The 25,844-nt window shown below is 42.8% G+C and overlaps 1 protein-coding gene across 1 annotated transcript in view; it reads right to left on the reverse strand.

Annotated features, from left to right (window-relative positions):
- Positions 1-2,828: 2,828 nt before the first annotated feature.
- Positions 2,829-25,844, reverse strand: part of ANKUB1 (ankyrin repeat and ubiquitin domain containing 1) — a 38,341-nt gene continuing 15,325 nt past the window's right edge. Inside the window, exons 4-6 of the mRNA XM_044290875.1 lie at positions 9,213-9,327; positions 7,206-8,117; positions 2,829-3,265 (exon numbers count right to left, since the gene is read on the reverse strand). Of these exons, the coding sequence (XP_044146810.1) occupies positions 3,187-3,265; positions 7,206-8,117; positions 9,213-9,327 (1,106 nt within the window). The 3' untranslated portion in view covers positions 2,829-3,186. The remainder of the gene's footprint in view (positions 3,266-7,205; positions 8,118-9,212; positions 9,328-25,844) is intronic.

Raw genomic sequence — 25,844 nt, forward strand, 5'->3', positions numbered from 1 at the left:
AACAAATCAGTGACCAATATAGCCACCTTTCTTTGCAAGGACACTCAAAAGCCTGCCATCCATGGATTCTGTCAGTGTTTTGATCTGTTCACCATCAACATTGCGTGCAGCAGCAACCACAGCCTCCCAGACACTGTTCAGAGAGGTGTACTGTTTTCCCTCCTTGTAAATCTCACATTTGATGATGGACCACAGGTTCTCAATGGGGTTCAGATCAGGTGAACAAGGAGGCCATGTCATTAGATTTTCTTCTTTTATACCCTTTCTTGCCAGCCACGCTGTGGAGTACTTGGACGCGTGTGATGGAGCATTGTCCTGCATGAAAATCATGTTTTTCTTACCTTGCAGACTTCTTCCTGTACCACTGCTTGAGGAAGGTGTCTTCCAGAAACTGGCAGTAGGACTGGGAGTTGAGCTTGACTCCATCCTCAACCCAAAAAGGCCCCACAAGCTCATCTTTGATGATACCAGCCCAAACCAGTACTCCACCTCCACCTTGCTGGCATCTGAGTCGGACTGGAGCTCTCTGCCCTTTACCAATCCAGCCATCTGGCCCATCAAGACTCACTCTCATTTCATCAGTCCATAAAACCTTAGAAAAATCAGTCTTGAGATATTTCTTGGCCCAGTCTTGACGTTTCAGCTTGTGTGTCTTGTTCAGTGGTGGTCGTCTTTCAGCCTTTCTTACCTTGGCCATGTCTCTGAGTATTGCACACCTTGTGCTTTTGGGCACTCCAGTGATGTTGCAGCTCTGAAATATGGCCAAACTGGTGGCAAGTGGCATCTTGGCAGCTGCACGCTTGACTTTTCTCAGTTCATGGGCAGTTATTTTGCGCCTTGGTTTTTCCACACGCTTCTTGCGACCCTGTTGACTATTTTGAATGAAACGCTTGATTGTTCGATGATCACGCTTCAGAAGCTTTGCAATTTTAAGAGTGCTGCATCCCTCTGCAAGATATCTCACTATTTTTGACTTTTCTGAGCCTGTCAAGTCCTTCTTTTGACCCATTTTGCCAAAGGAAAGGAAGTTGCCTAATAATTATGCACACCTGATATAGGGTGTTGATGTCATTAGACCGCACCCCTTCTCATTACAGAGATGCACATCACCTAATATGCTTAATTGGTAGTAGGCTTTCGAGCCTATACAGCTTGGAGTAAGACAACATGCATAAAGAGGATGATGTGGTCAAAATACTAATTTGCCTAATAATTCTGCACGTAGTGTATATCCCAGCAGTAGTGCAGTCACGGAGGAACTACTGTGGTTCTGTCTCCAACCGCCGCCACCTATTACTATTAATATTGAGGAATAAGGGACTAATCCCATTGAGGCTATATCAGTGCTGCACTATACTGCACCCTACCAATATTGCTGCTATTATTGCCGATATTGCCAAAATATTGTTGCCATTTTTGCCAAGACAGTACTGCTGGAATATTGCTGCTAGTTTTGCCAAGACACTGTTGCTAATGTACTGCTAGAATATTGCTGCTTTATTGATAAAACACTTCTGTCCAGATATTGCTAGAACACTGCACCACTTATATTAATATTTACTAGCAGATTATCGAGCTAGTGGGATTTTATATGTTATTTTTATCAGTTTGTTTTTTATTGATAGAATACATATATTTTTAAGAAATATTTCCTTACTAAATGGTTTTTCTATGAACCCATAAATAGAGTGCCTGCCCGCTACTACTGCTATATACAAAATTCATTTGACAAGGGTGAGTCATTTCGGGCAAGAGCACCTGTTTCCAGTAGTATCAGGGGTGAGCCGCCTTCTATATACGGTATATATTATCCATATTATAAAAATGGTCAGTATCACTGCCCCTATACACTTTAAGGGATATAAGTGTCTGAATAGGACAGACCCCTCAATCACCAAAAAAGGCACCTATAGATGTGCATATACATAATTTAAAACAAACATATACATAATAAAACCAATTAATAACCTCAAATGAAATCAGTTTTATGATTGAGTCCTTTTGGGAACGATGTATCAAACATTAATATCTAATAACTTTCCCTATTTAGTAGATGTAGGTTTTTAAATCTCTGTCCCTCATAAGCATCGTAACCCTTTCTATACCTGAAAACCTGAGACCGCCTATATCTACACGATGTCTGAAATGTTTAGAAACATTTGAAGGATTTCTCACCTCAGTATTGATTGCCCCATTGATATGCTCCCTAATTCTACATTTTAGTTGGCAACTAGTACTTTTAACACATCACACATTGAATGCTGTGCACATAACACAATACATTACATTCCTAGTTTTTAGAATTCATAAAACTGTTGTTTTGATGTGTTTTATTGTGCACTGATTTCAATTTGGTGTCTGGACACAGCACAACATGGTGCCTGGAGCAGATCAGGGAGTGGTGAGTAATACCAGCACTATCAGCGCTACGCTCACCTCTCTCTGGTCCTACTGTACTAATGAGTAGTTCCACAATGGAAGCATTCATTAGTATTAGCTTCATAGGATGCACTGCCATTTCTTCCCCACACTTTTGGTGAGAAATAAGTGTGTCTTATAGAGCAAAAAATATTGTAAATACAATGGCAATATATTTCAGATTCAGGTGCTGGTTTGAAGAATGTAGAATATTTTCGTGGAACAATCCCTTTAAGTATAGTTGACGGCAAGTTACATCCTCAGTGTCAACCTGTGCCTGTGAAAGGGCCCTTACATACAGAGACCTTGCAGGCAGGGAAAGCAGAACTACACACTGCTGAAAGGCAAACAGGGTGACTCTCCTCTGATATGAAAACACACGTCAATAATTGGACATTTAACTTTTTTTAAAGATACAAGGAAAGTATTAAACATAGCAGGCATTAAGTAAGAAATTAGAGGGGTTGTGCAGCTTTTAAAAAATTGGACAGTTGCATTTTTACAAAAATAAAAAAGACTGGCCGCAGTGGTGTTCCATCATTGCTGGAGTGCAGTTGCCCAAATTCTTTAAAAAAAATAATGGTCAACCATTTTAACATTATGTAGGATACATATTGTAATCTGCATTAACTGGATATGGAACAAAAGCAGAAAAGTAATACACAGATGAGCAGTAATATCTACAAACAGCAAGAACAGATGAGCATGCTTCTCTGTTTAGTAAGACTGGTCAGTATTGCTGTCCTCTGTATAGGATCTTGCAGATCTTTACACGTTGTGCACTGATTTTCTGGCTAGCCTCCTTGCCATGTCCAGCTGCTGGAGCCAAGGCTTTTCTTTAAACTCACTATAACGACATTACAATGTCAATGTTATACCATTAATTTTTTTGTAGAAGAAAAAAAATTGCGTTACCAAACATTGATGTAGCACTGTTTCATTTCATGCAAAGATCAAGTGCACATTATTTCATTTTGTGCAAAATTCTTGAAAAACTTTATCACTGCCAGCAATAACTAGAAAATAAGCGAATGTATTAAGGCATCAACATTAGAGGACTTTACCTTTTAAAGTGACCCTCTGGTTCAAGAAAAAAAAAACTTACAGTCAGTTCCATAAATATTGGGACATCAACATAATTCTAACATTTTTGGCTCTATACACCACCACAATTTGAGGGTATTTACATCCAAATCAGGTGAACGGTGTAGGAATTACAACAGTTTGCATATGTTCCTCCCACTTGTTAAGGGGCAAAAAGTAATAGGACAGAATAATAATCATAAATCAAACTTTCACTTTTTAATACTTGGTTGCAAATCCTTTGCAGTCAATTACAGCCTGAAGTCTGGAACGCAAAGACATCACCAGACGCTGGGTTTCATCCCAGGTGATGCTCTGCCAGGCCTGTACTGCAACTTTCTTCAGTTCCTGCTTGCTTCTTGGGGCATTTTCCCTTCAGTTTTGTCTTCGGCAAGTGAAATTCCAGTTCTTTCCCTTAAAAAACTCTTTGGTTGCTTTTGCAGTATGCTTTGGGTCATAATCCATCTGCACTGTGAAGCGTCGTCCAACGAGTTCTGAAGCATTTGGCTGAATATGAGCAGATAATATTTCCTGAAACACTTTAGAATTCATCCTGCTGCTTTTGTCAGCAGTCACATCATCAATAAATGGAAGAGAACCAGTTCCATTGGCAGCCATACATGCCCACGCCATGACACTACCACCACCATGCTTCACTGATGAGGTGGTATTGTCACGAATAGTGTTGCAGAAAACTAGAAGTCACAAATATAGACTGACTGACTTCATCCCAAACTAAGGAACAAATGGGTGAGCCCTATAAAAGCCCTAGAGCTCTCCCCACCGGCTCCCTGCACTTAATACGGAGGGAGTCAGGGTCACCTAGAATCAAGCCAACAGGAAAACACAAATAAAAGAAAATACTTATCTGAGGAAGCAGCAATTGCAGCATCTGGCAGCGAGCACAATCCAGCAAGTTGTATAAACCGCAAAGTGATGCAGTATGGGAGAGGATATAAAGGGATGCAATCAGTGCAACTAGATGACAGCTGAGAGAGGGAAACGAGATGACAAAACAAAACCAAAACAAAAGAACCTCAAGCAAGAGGTATTGAAAAGAACATCTGTCAAAGCTTCTCAGAGATCTGTCGGTGAAAGGTATGCTCAGGATCATGAGCAGCTCCTTTCCTTCTCCATACCCTTTTCTTCCCATCACTCTGGTACAAGTTGATCTTGGTCTCATCTGTCCATAGGATGTTGTTCCAGAACTGTGAAGGCTTTTTTAGATGTCGTTTGGCAAACTCTAATCTGGCCTTTCTGTTTTTGAGGCTCACCAATGGTTTACATCTTGTCGTAAACCCTTTGTACTCACTCTGGTGAAGTCTTCTCTTGATTGTTGACTTTGACACACATACACCTACCTCCTGGAGAGTGTTCTTGATCTGGCCAACTGTTGTGAAGGGTGTTTTCTTCACCAGTGAAAGAATTCGTCGGTCATCCACCACAGTTGTTTTCCCGCGGTCCTCCGGGTATTTTGGTGTTGCTGAGCTCACCGGTGCATTCCTTCTTTTTAAGAATGTTCCAAACAGTTGTTTTGGCCACGCCTAATGTTTTTGCTATCTCTCTGATGTGTTTGTTTTGTTTTTTTCATCCTAATGATGGCTTTCTTCACTGATAGTGACAGCTTTTTGGATCTCATCTTGAGAGTTGACAGCAACAGATTGGAAATGCAAATAGCACACTTGAAATGAACTCTGGACCTTTTATCTGCTCATTGTAATTGGGATAATGAGGGAATAACACACACCTGGCCATGGAACAGCTGAGAAGCTAATCGTCCCATTACTTTTGGTTCCTTAACAAGTGGGAGGCACATATGCACACTGTTGTAATTCCTACACCGTTCACCTGATTTGGATGTAAATACCCTCAAATTAAAGCTGACAGTCTGCAGTTAAAGCACATCTTGTTCGTTTCATTTCAAATCCATTGTGTTGGTGTATAGAGCCAAAAATGTTAGAATTGTGTTGATGTCCCAATATTTATGGACCTGACTGTATATTAACTGGGGAATGAACAGAACACTTACATGGTGACCTCCTTCTCATCTTTTATCCCTCAGATCTGTCAGTTCCTGGGCTTCTCTACTGTTATGCAAGATGGATTTAAGGGGTTAAAGGTAATGTATTACCTATATTTACTTAAAAAAAGAAATTCTATAATACCAGATACTGACACATTCTTTTTTTCTGAGAAATGTATTTTCTGATGGTAGATTTTTTTATTCTATTTTCTGTACATGATTCTGGAGGAAGATATTTTGCCTGAGCTGTTTTATAACAGCCACGTGGACCTTAGGAACCTGTAGACTGGAGATGTCCATTGGCTTGTATAAGAGAGTATTTTAGGCATGCTCTGTGCACAAGTCATTGTGCAGAGAGGAGGTGTAGATAAGCTTTAACAATCACCCATTGTGAATGTAAATATAATATCTTGTAATCCTGCCTATGATTATAATAATCAGATCTCTACAAAACAGTCTGCCTATTATGAGGCCCAGTGTTCAGTATGAAAACTAAAAGATTTCAGGATTTTTTTTCTAAAATAGTGACATAGAAAATAAATGAAATTATTAAATATTCTTACAATATAAAATTTTTATTTAAGCAATAGATCATTTTCTGATGGCACATTCCCTTTAAAGATAATTTACCCTTAAAATATGAAAATCAATAGTAAATACAATTTCTTGTTTTGTGCTCTTTCTTGGTTAGATTTGGTCCTGGAAAAGTGCACCGGTACTGTGAACAGGCTTTCCCAAACTCTAAATAGCAAATCTAACACAGTATTTGTGTACTATACATCACTAAGCAGCTTTGCCTTTCAGGAATATGGAAAAGTGACAAATCCTTTGGGGGAAGGCTGTACTAGCAATGTGAACTGTTACCTGTTCTTCTGAGAAGCACGTGTAACTTAGGCTACTTTCACCCTAGCGTTAATATATTCTGGTATTGAGATCCATCACAGGGTCTCATACCAGAATAAAATACTTCCGTTTTGTCCCCATTCATTGTCAATGGGGACAAAGCGTAACTGAAAAGAATGCTCCAAAATGTATTCTGTTCCGTTCTCATACCGGAGAGCAAACCGCAGCATGCTGCGGTTTTCTTTCCATCATGGGATGCGGAACAAGATGGATCCGTCATGACCCACAATGCAAGTCAATGGGGATGGATCCGTTTAACACTATCTGACACAATAGAAAATGGAGCCGTCCCCATTGACTTTCAATGGAGTGAATGACGGATCCGTCTTGGCTATGTTAAAGATAATACAATTATCAGTAACGGAAGAGTTTTTGCTGAACCCTGGCGGATCCAGAAAAAACGCTAGTGTGAAAGTAGTCTAAAAAAACTGCTGATGAGGAAAAAAAATTGAAGTATTCATCTCAAAGATGGCATGGGGTATATGGGTGTCCCTACCTTTCTGCAGAAGGTATCATTTTGGTGGAGTCAAGTATGTGCAGATGGCATAGTGACATTATAACACTGACACACAAAAAACAGAGAAGCAGAAGATCCAGGAAAGAGAGGGTAGTGTTTGTGTGATCGGGTGACCAAACATTATTTTTTTTTAGCCTCTAAAATGTACCGTATATGATTTCTACTTCCTGTCCCAGTTTACAGTAGAAACAGCATCTTTAGATCCTATACCCTACAGAAAGTGAGCAGAATAGGAAGCAGATAAGTAACTTACACCCTTACCTTGCAAGGCTTAAGAGGTATACTGCATTCTGTCTTAGTGTCCGACCACTGTATTTTGAAAAGGACTCCATAGATGAATTCAGCAAAAAAGCAGCTTGGGGAGTCCTCAAGTGACGTGGACGGCTGTTGCCGGCATTTGTGATTGGTGGAAGTGAGATATGAGGATGCCAGCTACGGGTATACACATCGTTAATATCCAGAGATTCCCATGCAAATTGACATTTTGTGTCGATGGAATTCTCTCCTATTTTCTTTAGTAATGGAAATCTGGATATTTTTTGGGGCCACTGCTTCAATGTCAGCGGACGCAATTTTAATACTGCATCGACAATTGCTTGACTGCTGTGTGCTTGAGAATTCTGCACAGCCCTTCTCCATTTGTCCTTATAAATTCCATGTAAATCTCTGCTGGTCATCTTGGGTTCTGTGAAACCATCAACTACAACGGGGTCCCCAACGCAAGTTTTAAATTGTGGAAGCCTTTTTATATCCTTGTAGACTCTTTTCTGGGCTGTGTATAGCCATTTTTTAACTTTGATGTAGATGTTCATGGGAAGAGAGACTTTTGGAAAGGAGACAACAGACCACATTTTCATTATGAAATACAGAAGGCAGTCTTTATCTCTATTCTGGATGCATACCTTGAGTGGTGTCTGACCCAGTCCGTTTTGACACTCCAAACACAACACATTCCGTGCAATGAATGATTTGATCAGAAGAAGCTGACCTCTTTCGGCAGCAGCATGGACTGCACATTTTTCATTATCGAGATGGTCAGTATCACGGCACCATTCTCTATATGGATGAACCCCAACTGCCTCATCTGCTCTGGCGCCTTTTCTTTGTAGCCATTCTGCAAGTTCCAGATGGCCAAAATGTGCAGCTATGTAAAGCGCTACTCGCTGCTGAAACCTGATTGTGAGATACAAATAATTAATTGCAGAAGAGACTAGAACATACTATTTAATTCATGCTCGTATACATGTAGTTCGAAATGCGCAAGCAGAAATGTTGTAACCTGTCGTTGGTCCGCAATAACATACAGAAGCTTTGTCGCTGCTGTTGGTTCAATTTTTGTGCATTTTTTACCATTTGGAAAAGACTTTTCAACAGTTTCTAAACCATATAATAAATCTGGCACACTGCATGTACATCTGTTTTTTTTAATTCAAATTGGACCAGAATTCTTGCACTTTTAGAATAGTAATTCTTCCCCACAACTTGTAAAGCTGATCTAAGATGTAAAGATAAACTTTGAATTTTCGAATCATTAAGGATTACCATTATGTCTGTTGGAGCAGAATAATGAATTTAAAATTATTTGTCATTACAGGGATCATTCCAGCTTTAGAAATTTTTGGGCTATTAGCAATGAAAGCTACAATCCAAATAATGTCACTAATGTCACTATAATGTCACTATCACCCCTGTGTTCACACCACAGTTAGCGTAGTGGTAGGACCCTTGCCATGCTGAGAGACCGTGACGTGGGTCATGATGGGCTCCGGTGTGTTCCTGACAGGAATATATTAGCAAAAGTCTCAACTTTAAATATCTGCTTGCATGACTAGCTAGTATAGTCAGTGGCATATCCGTTTGGTGCATTTTTTCTGTGATTTATATAATTATATTTTCATCCGCACAATGCTCCATTTTGTGTAGGATGCCTTTGTGGTGCATGTGGACCGCGCCGGCATCCTCCATTGTACGCATTTTTTGCTGGGCATGGTCACTTGCTGTGGTCCACGTGCGGTGGGACTGCTCCCCCAATGAGAAACACGCTACAGTGTTTGGGGTTTGAGCAGTTCCCCCATATTTGCCACTATATTTCTCTGATATTTTCTACAATGCAAACTACCATAACATGGGAAATATCTGCTCTTTTGTGCTCTTCCCCTCAACCCTGTGAATCTGGGAGGAGATTGACATTTGTTAAGGATCATCAACAGATTTTATAACATCTGGATTAGCACAAAGTAAAATAAAAGTAATGGTGAGGGTATGTACCTGAGTATAGTTTTATGCTTTGATAGGTAACGCTGGACATTTTGTGTGTGTCCAAGCACGCATGCAGCAAGAAGTTCGTTCCAGCCATCCCAGACATCCATTCTCACTGTGCCACCTATAGATCAATATAAAGCCAAGGGTGAGTTCATACAATTGGCATGTAGTCTTGAAAATGATCAAGGTTCCACTCATATGTTATTACTATAGTACTCTCTAAAGAATATGTCAAGCTAAAGTGAGAAACCCAGGAGTCATAAGGTGGTTTCTTGCTCTACGAAATGTAAATTTTACAGCAAAACCTGAATCAGGAAAGTTGCGGGGCAATGCAGATGCTCTGTCTAGGACACATTGCCTTGTAGCTAAAAGTGTCTGACTGTACAGGCTCAAACAGTTGAAAGATATTGTCCCAGGAATCCTGTCATAGGTTAGTCTGTAGTGGAAAGCTCACTTTCTAAAGTTACTTTTTTGTTATTGGGGAAATGAGGGTTGGTTTTTCCCAATCCCAGATCCATCTCAGGTATGGGCACTAGGCTGCTAATTATTTATGTGTTATCTCTGTTGCCCACATTGACAGTTAAAGGTCTCCATATACATTAGCATATTATCAGTCAAACCCTCCGAGAGTGGCAAATTCATCTGAAAGTCTAATGTCTATGGAGAGCCCCTGACAGAAGTGAACATTTTCGCCTGATTCTTTTGTTTTACCAGGAACTAAGCGTTGGCTGAACTGAACATGTATGTGTATGGGGGAGTCGGGAGGAAGTTGGAATTGATAGGTGTCAGCCAAGCCTAAACATCACTAGGACGATAGCTACTGTACGTTTATGGCCTCCTCAAGGGTCTTTTTTACATGGGCTGATTTCAGACCAGCACGGGGGTGGACCTATAATATAACACTCATGGGCCAATGCAAACTGTGTGGGGGATGAAGTTTTAGGAAAACTTGTTATCGCTTTCTGTTTATTGTTTATGAATTTTCATTTTTTATCCCTCCCCCAGCTCTGACATTCAATGACAACAATAGTAAATGATGTCTGAGTGACACTGACATACATAGCTATGGGTAAACGTACATTTGACATAGTTTAAAAACACACCATGCCGGCACATGTCTTATGCTTTTTCATATTCCAAATAGGGATGAGTGGACCCGTGGATTCACCGGGACCCAAACTTGACCCGAACTCAAACGCGAACCCCATTGAAGTCAATGGGAACCTGAACTTTGGTGCACTAAAATGGCTGTAAAATAGTCGTAGTAAGGGCTAGAGGGCTGCAAAAGGAACCAAAATGGGGGTAAGAGCAGGACAATTGCCCTGCAAACAAATGTGGATAGGGAAATGACTTAAAATAACATAAAATAGAAAAAAATAAAATAGAATAATCTTGAACTAGGAGGCAGAGGTCAAAGTGGAGTAGGAGGTTGAGGAGGCAGTGGATGTGGCGGTGTAGGTGGAAGCAGTGGTGGAGGAGGAGGAGGAGTTAGCCAACACTGTTTTGTTGTTTTTTTATTTTTTATTCCTTTATTTTTTTATTTATTTTTTTATAAATTTGGGAAGACCCCAAAACATTGGGAAATAGAAAAGAGAATGCAAAGAGAAAGTGCGCTGGAGTATAACAATGGTTGGGTGCGGCCAGCATACTTGTCTACTCAGCACAAGGTACGGACAAGTCCTGTGGGATCCATGCCTGGTTCATTTTAATGAACGTGAGCTTGTCCAAGTTGGCTGTGGACAGGCGGCTGCGCTTGTCTGTGATAACGCCCCCTGCCATGCTAAACACACATTCGGGCAATACACTTGCTGCAGGGCAGGCCAGCACCACCAAGGCGTAAAGGGCAAGCTCAGGCCATGTGCCCAATTTGGAGACCCAGAAGTTGAATGGGGCAGACCCATCAGTCAGTACATGTAGGTATGTGCACACGTACTGTTCCACCATATTGCTGAAATGCTGCCTCCTGCTAAGATGTTCCGTATCAGCTGGTGGTGCTGGTTGTTGTGGCGTGCTGACAAAGCTTTTCCACATTTCGGCCATGCTAACCCTCCCTTCTGAGGTGCTGGCAGTGCCCCAGCTGCGATGGCGACTTCTTGCTCCTCCTCCTCTGCCTTCGCCTTGTGCTTCCACTGAGCTCCCGCTGTCAGGTGTGAATGCCATCAGCAGCACGTCTACCACCACGTGCTTCTACTCGCGCATCTTCCAATCACGCTCCAGTAACGGAATTAAGGACAGCAAGTTGTCCTTGTAGCAGGGATCCAGCAGGGTGGCCACCCAGTAATCGGCACTGGTTAGAATGTGGGCAACTCGGCGGTTGTTGCGCAGGCATTGCAGCATGTAGTCACTCATGTGTGCCGGGCTGCCCGGAGGCAACGACAAGCTGTCCTCTGTAGGAGGTGTATCGTCTGTGTTCTCTGTATCCCCCCAGCCATGCTCCATTGATGCCCATAAGCTCCTTTGGGTGGCACCCTGCTGTGAACACGGTTCCTCTTCAGCATCATCCTCCTCCTCATCCTGCACAACTGTGCCCTGGCTGGACATTTGCATACCTGGCCTCTGTTGGTGCAGGAACCCACCCTCCAAGTCACTTGTGAATGACTGGCCTGATAACCATGGAAATGATCCCTCTTCCTCCTCCTCTTCCTCCTATGCCACATCCTCTTCCATCATCGCCCGAAGTCTTTTTTCAAGGAGACATAGAAGTGGGATAGTAACACTGAGGACTGCATCAACTGGCCATGTTGGTGGAGTACTCGAAACAGTGCAACACATCACACACGAGCCGCATGGAGGCCCAATCGTTGTTGAAGTGGTGCTGTTCCGCAGAGCCACTCACCCGTGCGTGCTGCAGCTGAAACTCCACTTTCTCCTGCTGCTGCTCGCACAGTCTCTCCAGGATGTGCAAGGTGGAGTTCCACTTTCTGGGTACGTCGCATATGAGGCGGCGAGCGGGGAGAACGCCGAAAGCGCGGACAGATGGCCCGCAATTTATGCAGCATTCTGCAGTTTCCCCTTGGCTATGATGAAGTTGGTGGTGAAGGTGTTACGCTGACTGGATGAGGAGGAGGTAGAGAAGGAAGCAGAGTAGGAGGAGGAGGCAACAAGAGACAACGAGAAGTGTCCTGCAATCCTCTGTGGTGGTAGAACATGCGCCAAACTGCTATCCGCCTCAGGCCCAGCCGCCACTGCATTTACCCAGTGCGCAGTTAGGAAGATATAACGTCCCTGCCCGTGCTTACTGGTCCACGTATCGGTAGTTATGTGGACCTTGCCACAGATGGTGTCGTGCAGCGCACACCTGATTTTGTCCGCCACTTGGTTGTGCAGGGCAGGGATGGCTCGCCTGGAAAAGTAGTGGCAGCTGGAAACCCCCTACTGTGGGACAGCCACCGCCATAAGGTTTTTAAAAGTCTCTGTCTCCACCAGACGGAATGACAGCATTTCAAAGGCCAGGAATTTTGAAATGCTAGCATTCAGGGCCAGGGAACGTGGGTGGGTAGGGGGGTACTTCCTTTTTCTCTCCAGTGTTTGGGGGGTGGAAAGCTGAATGCTTCCATGGGACAGTGTGGTCCCTCTCACACCTCGTCGTGACAATAACAGTCAGATTAACTATATTCATTTCCCTGTCACGTATAAAGTGCAAGTGTATCTCATCCGAAAAATCCCCCCAATTGCACCAACAAAAAACCACTATAGGACACCCACAGAATTAACAGCCGGATTAATTATTAGATTTCTGTTTCAGGGGTACAAAGATTGTGCATTGCACCCACAAAAAATCACTATAGGTCACCCATTGAATTAACAGCCAGATTAATTATTATTTTTCTGTGTCAGGGGTGCAAAGCTGGTGTATTGCACCCACAAAAAATCATTCTAGGTCACCCACAAAACAAATAGCCATATTCCTAACACTCTCCCTCGCTTCAGCTGCCTGAAGTCCCTGCACGACTCCGAGCTGATGGGCTGTGCTACACGTGATCCAGCTTGTATAGAGCCTGGGTCACATAATGCACCGGCCAATCACAACCATGCCATTACCAGGCATGGCTGTGATGGCTTCTACCGTAATTGCCCACAGCTTAAAAGCTTGTTGATTCACTGCCCTGAAGCCTTTCAAAAGCTTTATTAAATGCCCAAACACCGAACTTAAACCTGAACTTTTCCGGCAAAGTTCGGTTCCAGGTACCTGAACTCATAAAGTTCAGTACAGAACCGAACTTTACAGTTCGGGTTCACTCAATACTAATTCCAAAGCTTCTAAAAATTATCCTTTATTAGGAGCATATGATGTTTAAACACACATTATGTTATGGGTTAAAAAAAGTGGATTAGGAGTGACCAAGCGTCCAAAAATTATGCCTTGACAGGGTCAAAATGCCTGCCGAATGACAGAAGAATTGGTAATTGTCAGAAGAAAAAGTGGATCATTGTGAATGAGCCCAAAAAATGATCCCATTTAATTGGGAGCAGCAGCAGTGCAATGTTTATGTGGAAAGGCTACGAATATAGTAGCAGGTAGCCGCAATAGTGGTAGCAGCAGGAGCAGTATAGCATGGGACATACAAGGCTGTCTTTGGGTAGTAGTAGCAATAGTAGTAGTAGTAGTAGTAGTGTAGTTCCCCAGAGTAGGGCACTACCATTTTGTCACCTGGTTTTTAGTTCCTATGTCTAGCAAAACCCCACCAAATAAGGGGTTTTCAGGAAGTTATAGGAGTTGAGTGAGAGAGTACAAGGTGCGGCGAGGGAAGCATTTTCCCCTCCTGCTGCTGGAGCTTTGGGAAAGCAGTTTGTAGAACAGCACACTCCTGATATTAATAGGACTTTGTACTTTAGAAGGGGACAATGGGTCCAAGACACCCCACTCTGTTTGAGACAGTAACCAAAACTTGAAGCTAAAAATAGTATTACGGAATAAACGGTCAAGACCAACTGCCAGAACCATGCATACTGCTGGAAACAAGAAAGAGAAATATCAAGTACTGTTCTGTTACAGCAAGTCTATTTTAAGTAAAGAAAAGTTGAACGTCACAAAATCTGGACTTCATTTCATTCCTCGCTCCAACTCAATCTCTCCAATGGAGACTCACCCCCAGGAAGCAACAGCCTGAAGGTAGTAGCACCGTGACACAAACATTAGCCCACAATATACCACTCCCATCTTACACACCGGGATTACTCCCCTGGGGAGCAGTGTGCTGCAGTGCTAGTAGTAGTGATAGTGGCAGCAGATGCTTTGCATTAATGGTTGTGGCAGTAGTGGATTAACAGCAAGGAGCAGCCATATGGTACATGTTGGCAGAAAGGCAGCAGCAGCCTTAGAGAAGATGATGATTGTCAAATCGCAGTAGTGGCATGATGGCGGCAGTGGCATGATGGAGGCGGTGGCAGCAGCCATACAGAATGTAATGGTTGGTAAGTGACATTAGTGGCATGATGCAGGCCACAGCAGCACTCTAACAAAATGTGAAGGTTGGAAAGTGGCATAAGTGGTAAGACGCAGGCTGTAGCAGCAGCAGCCATATAGAATGTGCAGGTAAAAAGACAGACAGCAACAGTTGCAAGATGGGGCATTACCAGCAAGGTGAGGTCTATGTATCAGAATCAGCTGGAGGAATGTGATAATCCTTCTGAATCCACAAAAGTGATGTTTTGGACACTGGCGGAGGACAATTTGGTCCATTTGGGAGTTACCACACCCCACGTGGCACTTAAAACCCTCTCTGAGATGACACTGGAGGCTGGGCAAGAAAGAAGATAGAGAGCATGTAGTACCAGTTTTGGCCACTGTTCCAGTCTGCCTGCCCAGAAATTCATGGGGTCAGGGAACAGGGTATGCGACTGGCCATACTTTAGGTAGGCCTGAACATGGTCGTTGAGACGGGACTGGCCTCTGCCTGGCACGACATGTGGAAAAACTGCTCCATGCTAAAGAGACTGAAATGGCTGCTTTTGCTGCTCATGGCGGCAGGAGGGGGGGTGACTCTGTAAGAGTCAGAGAGGGGCCTCCCTTTCAGACATGCTAGTGGAAGGTGTCTGCTTGTCGTAAGCTGTGGCTAGCTGTGTACACAGTGTTTCCTGTTAATAACATAATTTGTCCTCCTTTTCTCGTAAGGAAAACATTCCCCCAATTTGCCATGGTAGCAAGTATCTAAAAGCATGGCTATCCAGTAATCATCAGACTGCTTGATGTCAACGATACTCCTGTCACTGTGTAAGCAAGCTAGTCTACAGGAGCCAGTTCCTTCCACTACTGCCCCCCACTGAGATGATTGGGTGTCGTGGCCGATGTCACTGTTATCATTATCATCCTCTTTCTCCTCCAAATCGGACTCCTTTTTCTTATTCTCAAGTGGCAGCACCTACTCGCCCTCCCCAATAGAGGTTTCTCATTGTGGGTCTCCTCCAAATCCGACTCCTTTTTCTTCTTCTGAAGTGGCAGCACCTACTCGCCCTACACAATAGAGGTTTCTCATTGTGGGTCCCTAACAGCTACAGGGCCACCTGTTGCATGAGCATCAGCATTTCTTCAAAAATACATATGAGGGACAACTGCAGCATGAACGGCATGAGCTGCCAGTGTCTGACCTAGAAACAACTCAGGCTCCCTGCTGAGGCGATCTGGCTGCAGCTTGTACAGACGCGAGCATGTGTAATGTTGAATTCTAGCGAGTTGGAACATCACAAATTAAGAGGTGTAGTTGCATATCATTCTGATAAAGTCCAGCAGAGCATTCCTCACCACGTGAGAATGGCTGAAAAGAGGGACAGTCTCCTGGACATTGCCAGCACCTACCACAAGCCAGTGCATTTTTTAAAAGGCCATGCAGGGAGAATGTGTTATTTCCCCCAGCTTCAGAGCGACCAGGATGTTGTGCCCAGTTGGAGTTGGCAAGGTGACTGCCAGCAGGATGTTTGATGCTTGATGTACTTTAGCTGCAACTGCTCTCCGGTTTAGCTACTGTCGCCCAGGCTGTTCAGCTCCAACACAGCATGGCAAAGCTTGACTTGACACATGTAATAGGAAAGATGGGTAGTGCTAGAAACCCTGTGCCTTGCTGCTGTTGGGGATGGGACCGTGGCCATGGAAGAGATGGAGGAGATAGATAAGTGCCTGCTTTTGGAGCCATCCTCATGATATCGTGGGAGGGGGTCAAAAAGGACCTGGCCATTTTACTGGGGTGCTGCCTCTCCACTGCTGAAAAAAATATTGACCCAGTGGGATGTGAAAAACATGTATTGTCCCTGCCCATAACAGCTGCTCCAGTTTTCCATCGTGGAGTGCAGCTTTCCGCACAGCAAGAATTGTGAGGAGTGGCCCGCATTCTTCACCACATGAGAGTACAAGGCACTACTACCATCAGCAACGTGGCCAGGTGGCTTGTAGACCAGATAATTGCTGGTGGAGAAAAGTTTCTTCATGGCCAAACATTTTGTTATAGATGTGTTACGATGGAGCTAAGGACAAGGAAGACTCTTAGCAGGAGAAGTAGAAGGTGATGCATGATGACAAAGATTCTTTTTTGTTTGGGGATCCAGGTTGACAGCCACAAAGAGGACCAGGTGAAGAAGGACAGATTTGTTCTGATTAGAAATGCTGGCTAGTTGTATTTTCCCAAATGAACCCGTGATGCCACCTCATGTGCTGCAATAGACCTCTGATACCTATAATTGTGTTTGAACTGCCACGGCTTATTTTAATCCTGTAGATCTTGAACACTGCTGTGGTTTTGTGTGCCTGCCTTGTGGAGAAAAAGCGCCATACAGGAGCTGTTCGCACAGAGCTACAGTTAGCCAAGCTGGGCTTAGCTCTGGCATGTTTTGGGCCTAACTATTCACTGTGTCAGCGTTATCACCAGATCCCGAAGCAGATGTTGCCCTGGCTGTTCTCTGGTGCGTCTGCCAGCATTGCCCTTCTCCACTGATGTTGCCTCCTCCTCTGCACCCTGATCCAGCTCCCAGGTCCTGTCCTTACCCTCCCTTGCACTTTTATCAGACTGTGAGATATCATGATGGGTTCCTGGGCTCCTGTCCCCTGCTCCGCCCCAAATGCCACTGTGGCTGCCCCCTACCACATGTGCCGTGGCTACAGGTGCCACTATTACCACCACCATGAACACAGGTATTCATGGGGTTACCAGCCTCCTCCCCAACCTCCTCCTCAGGGCAGCCCAAACTGTGATGGCTCCCACACAAGTCGTCAACAGGAGTATGCCAAAGGGTGAGGTGGGTTTTTCTTGCCACTTTTCAGGAAAAAGGAAGGCGCTCCTCTAGGAAGGGGCAGTGAAGACTCCACTGAAAGCCTTCTTTGGGGCTACAAGGAGGAGGAGCAGGAGGAATACTGTGACCTCTGGCTCCATGACACAGTGTCAGACTTTAAAGTTATCGCCACGTCATCCTGCTGCAACTGAGAGGAGGAGTAAGCTATACAATCCACAATATCATCCTCTTTCTCCTGAACTATAATGTTGCGCCTTTCCGAAGCCAGCAGGGACAACTGCGCCTATTACTACTACTACCTACTTCTGGCTGGATAGTTGGTGCTGCTACTACCAACATTCTGACTCTGGGTCTTTCGTTTGGAAGCCTTCTGCATCCTGGACATATTTGTGCCTCTCAGTTAATGTTGTGCACTATCCTGTGTATTGGTGTAATAAATACATATATATTCTTGTTAACTAAATTGAACCCCCCCAAAAAATTTCTGTAGCAACCATGTGGTTGCAACTGAATATACATAAACGGACAATTGAGGCCTGACCCTTAATATTGTGTTAATACTTCCAGGTAAAATGTTACCCTAGCCTGTTTACTGGTGTACTGATCACCTGTATGTTGGTTTAATTAAATTCAACAATTCCCCAAAAATTTAAATTGCAACTATGTGGAAACTGTATATACGTAAACAGACAATTGAGGAATTTAGCGGCATGATGCAGGTAACAGCAGCAGCCATACAGAACATGATGGTTGGTAAACAGCAACAGTGGCAAGGCAAGGTCTATTCATCGCTACATGCCATTTTAGTGGATTAGTCTGAAACAAACCTGGAAAGACAACAAACTTTGGACTGAACTCGGTTCGGTCCAAACTGGTCCACTCATTCTTAATTTGTTCATTTCTACTAATAAAGAAATCATAATATACTCAGTGACGACAAATTAACAGACCCAGATAGAAATGTTGGATTGCTGCAAAACTCAGCATGCAGTTATGTCTCAGGCAGATATGTATATGATAACAGGTGTGGTCTGATTAGACACTGGGTCTTGTCACAAGAGGACATGAAAATGCTTCCCCCCGTTGCCTTATAAAAAAGTCTCTAAGAGTTTACTTATGGGTGTACTGTACCTCTTGGTGACAGTGCTGACTTTGACACTTTTGTTTTCTACCATCCAGACACAAGTGGTGCCTTCATTACACACCCCTGTCTCTGCCCGGTCCATTTCCAGGCACTTAGCAGAAGGAAATGTGGTGTCATGGCGGCGGTTACATGTCCTGCCATTGACAGACAGCCACCATCATCTTGGTTTGAAGTGGTGTTGTAAATGAGAAATCTGGACTGCTACGGACTAGAACTAGAACATCTTAAGTGACAAATCCAGGTTCTGTGTGGGATCCCACAATGATCGGGTTTGAGTATGGAGACCTCGTGGTGAGAGCTTCAATGCTGCCCTTGATGCAGCAACACACTGGCCCAACTGCTAGTGTTATGATCTGGGGAGCCATCACATACGATAGTAGGTCACCTCTAGTAGTGATACGAGGGACACTAACAGCTCACTGATATGTGCAGGACATTCTGTGGCCACATGTGATGCTTCTCATGGCAGGGCTTCTAACTGGCATTTTTCAGCAGGATGATGCTCACCCACACATAGCAAGGATTTCCCAGGAATGTCTCTGCCAGATTGCAACACTTTCTTGTCCTGCACGGTTGCCAGATTTATCAGCAATTGAGCATTTATGGGACCAGCTGGGATGCCAGCTTTGGCAACCTGCGAGTGTGCAGGAGCTAAATGCCCAAGTGGCAACATCTGCGTGCAGGATACCGTAGAGAATCTGCATGCCTCCATGTCTATTTCACTCTAATACTGTAACCACTTACATATACCATCATTACATTCACACATATAAAGTTTTATTTGATTCCAACAAATCCTTCTTGGAGTGTTATTTTTTTGTTGATAGAAACTAAGTGCTCTATGTTTTCTTAAGACAAGACCAGTACATAAGAACTTGTGACACATTGTGAAACACAAGTTGTTGCTCATTTCTGCTTACTCCTAATCACATGTCTCTTTGGACTGGTTTATATCAAGTAAAAGTAGAAGCATGTTGATGAGTCTTTATCTTAAAGGGAATCTGTCACCTGGTTTGAGCATATTAAGGTGTTACTACTGCCATGTACAATAAAATACCTTATTTCTTTTTATAGTCTTCATTTTTTATTTATGGTTTCATTAGCGATACAATCCACTTTTTATGTTATGCGAATGAGTGTCCAAGGTGCCCAGAGGGGCTTTATTATCCTTCTCTGGAGACCAGTAACTCTCCCCGTACAGCGCCCAGCCCGCCTTCCTTTAGAGCCCAAACCATGAAACTTAGAATGAAGACTACAGCTGGAAATAAGGTATTTTATTGTAAATGGCAGTAGTAACATCTTAATATGCTCAAATCAGGTGACAGATTCCCTTTAACCCCTTAAGGACATAGGACGTACCGGTACGCCCTATTTCCCGAGTCCTTAAGGACCAAGGACGTACCGGTACGTCCTGACTTTAAAATCGGCATTCCGGCGCCGCAGGGGTTAATTTGAACAGGATGCCTCCTGCATCCTGTTAAAACGCCAGGGGGGGTCATGTGACCCCCCCGTGTCGGCGATCGCAGCAAACCGCAGGTCAATTCAGACCTGCGGTTTGCTGCGCTTTTTGCAGTTTCTGATCCCCGCGGTCCCTGACCGCGGGGATCAGAAACTTTAGAGTGCCTAAAATCAATATAGTACACCCCCCCTTGCACCCCTGCATGATTTGATGGCGGCAGGTGGTGCAGGGGGGGTGTCGCAGGCGGTGGGGGGCGTTGCGGGAGGCGGGCGGTGCGGCAGGCGGGATCGCGATCCCCCGCCCGCCTCCTATTGCGTAATCGTTGGTGTACAGTGGGTATACCAGGGTGCCAGCACATTGCTGGCACCCTGGTATAAACGGCTGACATCGTTGATGCGATGTCAGCCGTTTAACCCTTTCCATACAGCGGTCCGTACGGACCGCTGTATGGAAAAGGTTAACAGTAAGAGGGAGCTCCCTCCCTCTCCGATCGGGGGGCTGCTGTGCCTTTGCAGCCCCCCGATGGAGAGGGAGAGAGCCCCCAGAGAGCCCCCCGAAGCCCCGTCCTCACCCTTCCCCGTCTGCGAAGTTCTGACCATAACTGAGCAGACGGGGAAGGTTCCCATGGCAACAGGACGCCTGCTCAGGCGTCCTGCTGTCCATGGTGCTGAACAGATCTGTGCTGAAAGCATATATCTGTTCAGTGTAAGTAAAATACAGTGCAGAACCCTATATAGGTTCTGTACTGTATTATACAGACATCAGACCCACTGGATCTTCAAGAACCAAGTGGGTCTGGGTCAAAAAATAAAAAGAATAAGTGAAAAAAGTTAAGAGAAAAAAAAAAAACATTTATCACTGAATAAAAATTAAAAAAATAAAATAAACTACACATATTAGGTATCGCCGCGTCCGTAACGACCTGATCTATAAAACGGCCATGTTACTTTCCCCGCACAGTGAACGCCATAAAAATAAAAAAATAAAAACTATGAGAAAATTGAAATTTTGCCCACCTTACTTCCCAAAAAAGGTAATAAAAGTGATCAAAAAAGTCGCATGTACGCCAAAATAGTACCAATCAAACCGTCATCTCATCCCGCAAAAAATGAGACCCTACTCAAGATAATCGCCCAAAAACTGAAAAAACTATGGCTCTTAGACTATGGAAACACTAAAACATCATTTTTTTTGTTTCAAAAATAAAATCATTGTGTAAAACCTACATAAATAAAAATAAAGTATACATATTAGGTATTGCCGCGTCCGTATCGACCGGCTCTATATAAATATCACATGACCTAACCCCTCAGGTGACCACCGTAAAAAAAAAAAAAAAAACGGTGTAAAAAAAGCTATTTTTTGCCATCTTACGTCACAAAAAGTGTAATAGCAAGCGATCAAAAAGTCATATGCACCCCAAAATAGTGCCAATCAAACTGTCATCTCATCCCGCAAAAAATTAGACCCTACTCAAGATAATCGCCCAAAAACTGAAAAAACTATGGCTCTCAGACTATGGAGACACTAAACAATTTTTTGGTTTTAAAAATGAAGTTATTGTATAAAACTTACATAAATAAAAAAAAATTGCATACATATTAGGTATCGCTGCGTCCGTGACAACCTGCTCTATAAAATTACCACGTGATCTAACCTGTCAGATGAATGTTGTAAATAACAAAAAAAAAAACGTGCCAAAAAAGCTATTTCTTGTTACCTTGCCGCACAAAAAGTGTAATATAGAGCAACCAAAAATCATATCTACCCTGAACTAGTACCAACAATACTGCCATCCTATCCCGTACTTTCTAAAATGGGGTAACTTTTTTGGAGTTTCTACTCTAGGGGTGCATCAGGGGGGCTTCAAATGGGACATGGTGTCAAAAAACCAGTCCAGCAAAATCTGCCTTCCAAAAACCATGTGGCATTCCTTTCCTTCTGCGCCCTGCCGTTTGCCCGTACAGCGGTCTACAACCACATATGAGGTGTTTCTGTAAACTACAGAATCAGGGCCATAAATAATGAGTTTTGTTTGGCTGTTAACCCTTGCTTTGTAACTGGAAAAAAAATATTAAAATGGAAAATCTGCCAAAAAAGTGAAATTTTGAAATTGTATCTCTATTTTCCATTAAATCTTGTGCAACACCTAAAGGGTTAACAAAGTTTGTAAAATCAGTTTTGAATACCTTGAGGGGTGTAGTTTCTTAGATGGGGTCACTTTTATGGAGTTTCTACTCTAGGGGTGCATCAGGGGGGCTTCAAATGGGACATGGTGTCAAAAAACCAGTCCAGCAAAATCTGCCTTCCAAAAACCATGTGGCATTCCTTTCCTTCTGCACCCTGCCGTTTGCCCGTACAGCGGTCTACAACCACATATGAGGTGTTTCTGTAAACTACAGAATCAGGGCCATAAATAATGAGTTTTGTTTGGCTGTTAACCCTTGCTTTGTAACTGGAAAAAAAATATTAAAATGGAAAATCTGCCAAAAAAGTGAAATTTTGAAATTGTATCTCTATTTTCCATTAAATCTTGTGCAACACCTAAAGGGTTAACAAAGTTTGTAAAATCAGTTTTGAATACCTTGAGGGGTGTAGTTTCTTAGATGGGGTCACTTTTATGGAGTTTCTACTCTAGGGGTGCATCAGGGGGGCTTCAAATGGGACATGGTGTCAAAAAACCAGTCCAGCAAAATCTGCCTTCCAAAAACCATGTGGCATTCCTTTCCTTCTGCACCCTGCCGTTTGCCCGTACAGCGGTCTACAACCACATATGAGGTGTTTCTGTAAACTACAGAATCAGGGCCATAAATAATGAGTTTTGTTTGGCTGTTAACCCTTGCTTTGTAACTGGAAAAAAAATATTAAAATGGAAAATCTGCCAAAAAAGTGAAATTTTGAAATTGTATCTCTATTTTCCATTAAATCTTGTGCAACACCTAAAGGGTTAACAAAGTTTGTAAAATCAGTTTTGAATACCTTGAGGGGTGTAGTTTCTTAGATGGGGTCACTTTTATGGAGTTTCTACTCTAGGGGTGCATCAGGGGGGCTTCAAATGGGACATGGTGTCAAAAAACCAGTCCAGCAAAATCTGCCTTCCAAAAATCATGTGGCATTCCTTTCCTTCTGCACCCTGCCGTTTGCCCGTACAGCGGTCTACAACCACATATGAGGTGTTTCTGTAAACTACAGAATCAGGGCCATAAATAATGAGTTTTGTTTGGCTGTTAACCCTTGCTTTGTAACTGGAAAAAAAATATTAAAATGGAAAATCTGCCAAAAAAGTGAAATTTTGAAATTGTATCTCTATTTTCCATTAAATCTTGTGCAACACCTAAAGGGTTAACAAAGTTTGTAAAATCAGTTTTGAATACCTTGAGGGGTGTAGTTTCTTAGATGGGGTCACTTTTATGGAGTTTCTACTCTAGGGGTGCATCAGGGGGGCTTCAAATGGGACATGGTGTCAAAAAACCAGTCCAGCAAAATCTGCCTTCCAAAAACCATGTGGCATTCCTTTCCTTCTGCACCCTGCCGTTTGCCCGTACAGCGGTCTACAACCACATATGAGGTGTTTCTGTAAACTACAGAATCAGGGCCATAAATAATGAGTTTTGTTTGGCTGTTAACCCTTGCTTTGTAACTGGAAAAAAAATATTAAAATGGAAAATCTGCCAAAAAAGTGAAATTTTGAAATTGTATCTCTATTTTCCATTAAATCTTGTGCAACACCTAAAGGGTTAACAAAGTTTGTAAAATCAGTTTTGAATACCTTGAGGGGTGTAGTTTCTTAGATGGGGTCACTTTTATGGAGTTTCTACTCTAGGGGTGCATCAGGGGGGCTTCAAATGGGACATGGTGTCAAAAAACCAGTCCAGCAAAATCTGCCTTCCAAAAACCATGTGGCATTCCTTTCCTTCTGCACCCTGCCGTTTGCCCGTACAGCGGTCTACAACCACATATGAGGTGTTTCTGTAAACTACAGAATCAGGGCCATAAATAATGAGTTTTGTTTGGCTGTTAACCCTTGCTTTGTAACTGGAAAAAAAATATTAAAATGGAAAATCTGCCAAAAAAGTGAAATTTTGAAATTGTATCTCTATTTTCCATTAAATCTTGTGCAACACCTAAAGGGTTAACAAAGTTTGTAAAATCAGTTTTGAATACCTTGAGGGGTGTAGTTTCTTAGATGGGGTCACTTTTATGGAGTTTCTACTCTAGGGGTGCATCAGGGGGCTTCAAATGGGACATGGTGTCAAAAAAACTGTCCAGCAAAATCTGGCTTCCAAAAACCATATGGCGCACCTTTCACTCTACGCCCCTCTGTGTGGCCGTACAGTAGTTTACGGCCACATATGGGGTGTTTCTGTAAACGGCAGAGTCAGGGCAATAAAGATACAGTCTTGTTTGGCTGTTAACCCTTGCTTTGTTAGTGGAAAAAATGGGTTAAAATGGAAAATTAGGCAAAAAAATGAAATTCTCAAATTTCATCCCCATTTGCCAATAACTCTTGTGCAACACCTAAAGGGTTAACGGAGTTTGTAAAATCAGTTTTGAATACCTTGAGGGGTGTAGTTTATAGAATGGGGTCATTTTTGGGCGGTTTCTATTATGTAAGCCTCGCAAAGTGACTTCAGAGCTGTAGTGGTCCCTAAAAATTGGGTTTTTGTAAATTTCTGAAAAATTTCAAGATTTGCTTCTAAACTTCTAAGCCTTGTAACATCCCCAAAAAATAAAATATCATTCCCAAAATAATTCAAACATGAAGTAGACATATGGGGAATGTTAAGTCATCACAATTTTTGGGGGTATTACTATGTATTACAGAAGTAGAGAAACTGAAACTTTGAAATTTGCAAATTTTTCCAAATTTTTGGTAAATTAGGTATTTTATTATGCAAAAAAATTATTTTTTTTGACTTTATTTTACCAGTGTCATGAAGTACAATATGTGACGAAAAAACAATCTCAGAATGGCCTGTATAAGTAAAAGCGTTTTAAAGTTATCAGCACTTAAAGTGACACTGGTCAGATTTGCAAAAAATGGCCTGGTCCTTAAGGTGAAAATGAGCCTGGTCCTTAAGGGGTTAAATGAGTTGTCCGAGATAAATTTGGGGTACTGAAGCTGCTGAGGCCATTGATTGGCTGCCGATACTGCTGAGGCCAGTGATTAGCTGCACAGTGACCTGGTGTGTACTGAATGTCCAGGTTATACCAGCATGCTCCATATAAGTGTATTCAAGAATATGTTATATGGTAAAACATCTTCTTGTATATAGTGATATGGACCATGCTGGTATAACCTGGGTATTTCCTGTATATAATTATATCTGTACAGCAGGTACAGTACAAGTAAATCTTCTTGTATATAGTGATATGGACCATGCTGGTATAACCTGGGTATTTCCTGTATATAATTATATCTGTACAGCAGGTACAGTACAAGTAAATCTTCTTGTATATAGTGATATGGACCATGCTGGTATAACCTGGATATCTCCTGTATATAATTATATATGTACAGCAGGTACAGTATAAGTTATAAATCTTCTTGTATATAGTGATATGGACCATGCTGGTATAACCTGGGTATCTTCTGTATATAATTGTAAATGTACAGCTGGTATAAGTTATACATCTTCTGGTACCAGAAGAGGACAGATGTATAACTTATACCAGCTCATATACATAATCATATACAGATGATACCAAGGCCAGATTGTAACTAGTAGTAATAGCTAGGCCTAATGCCTAGTGGACTGTCGGTGTGGGTTGGCTGCTGTGCTGGCTCAGGCTGAATCGACTTGCTGAAAGCAGC

The sequence above is a fragment of the Bufo gargarizans genome, chromosome 4, assembly GCF_014858855.1.
Source record: "Bufo gargarizans isolate SCDJY-AF-19 chromosome 4, ASM1485885v1, whole genome shotgun sequence".
Lineage (NCBI taxonomy): Eukaryota > Metazoa > Chordata > Amphibia > Anura > Bufonidae > Bufo > Bufo gargarizans.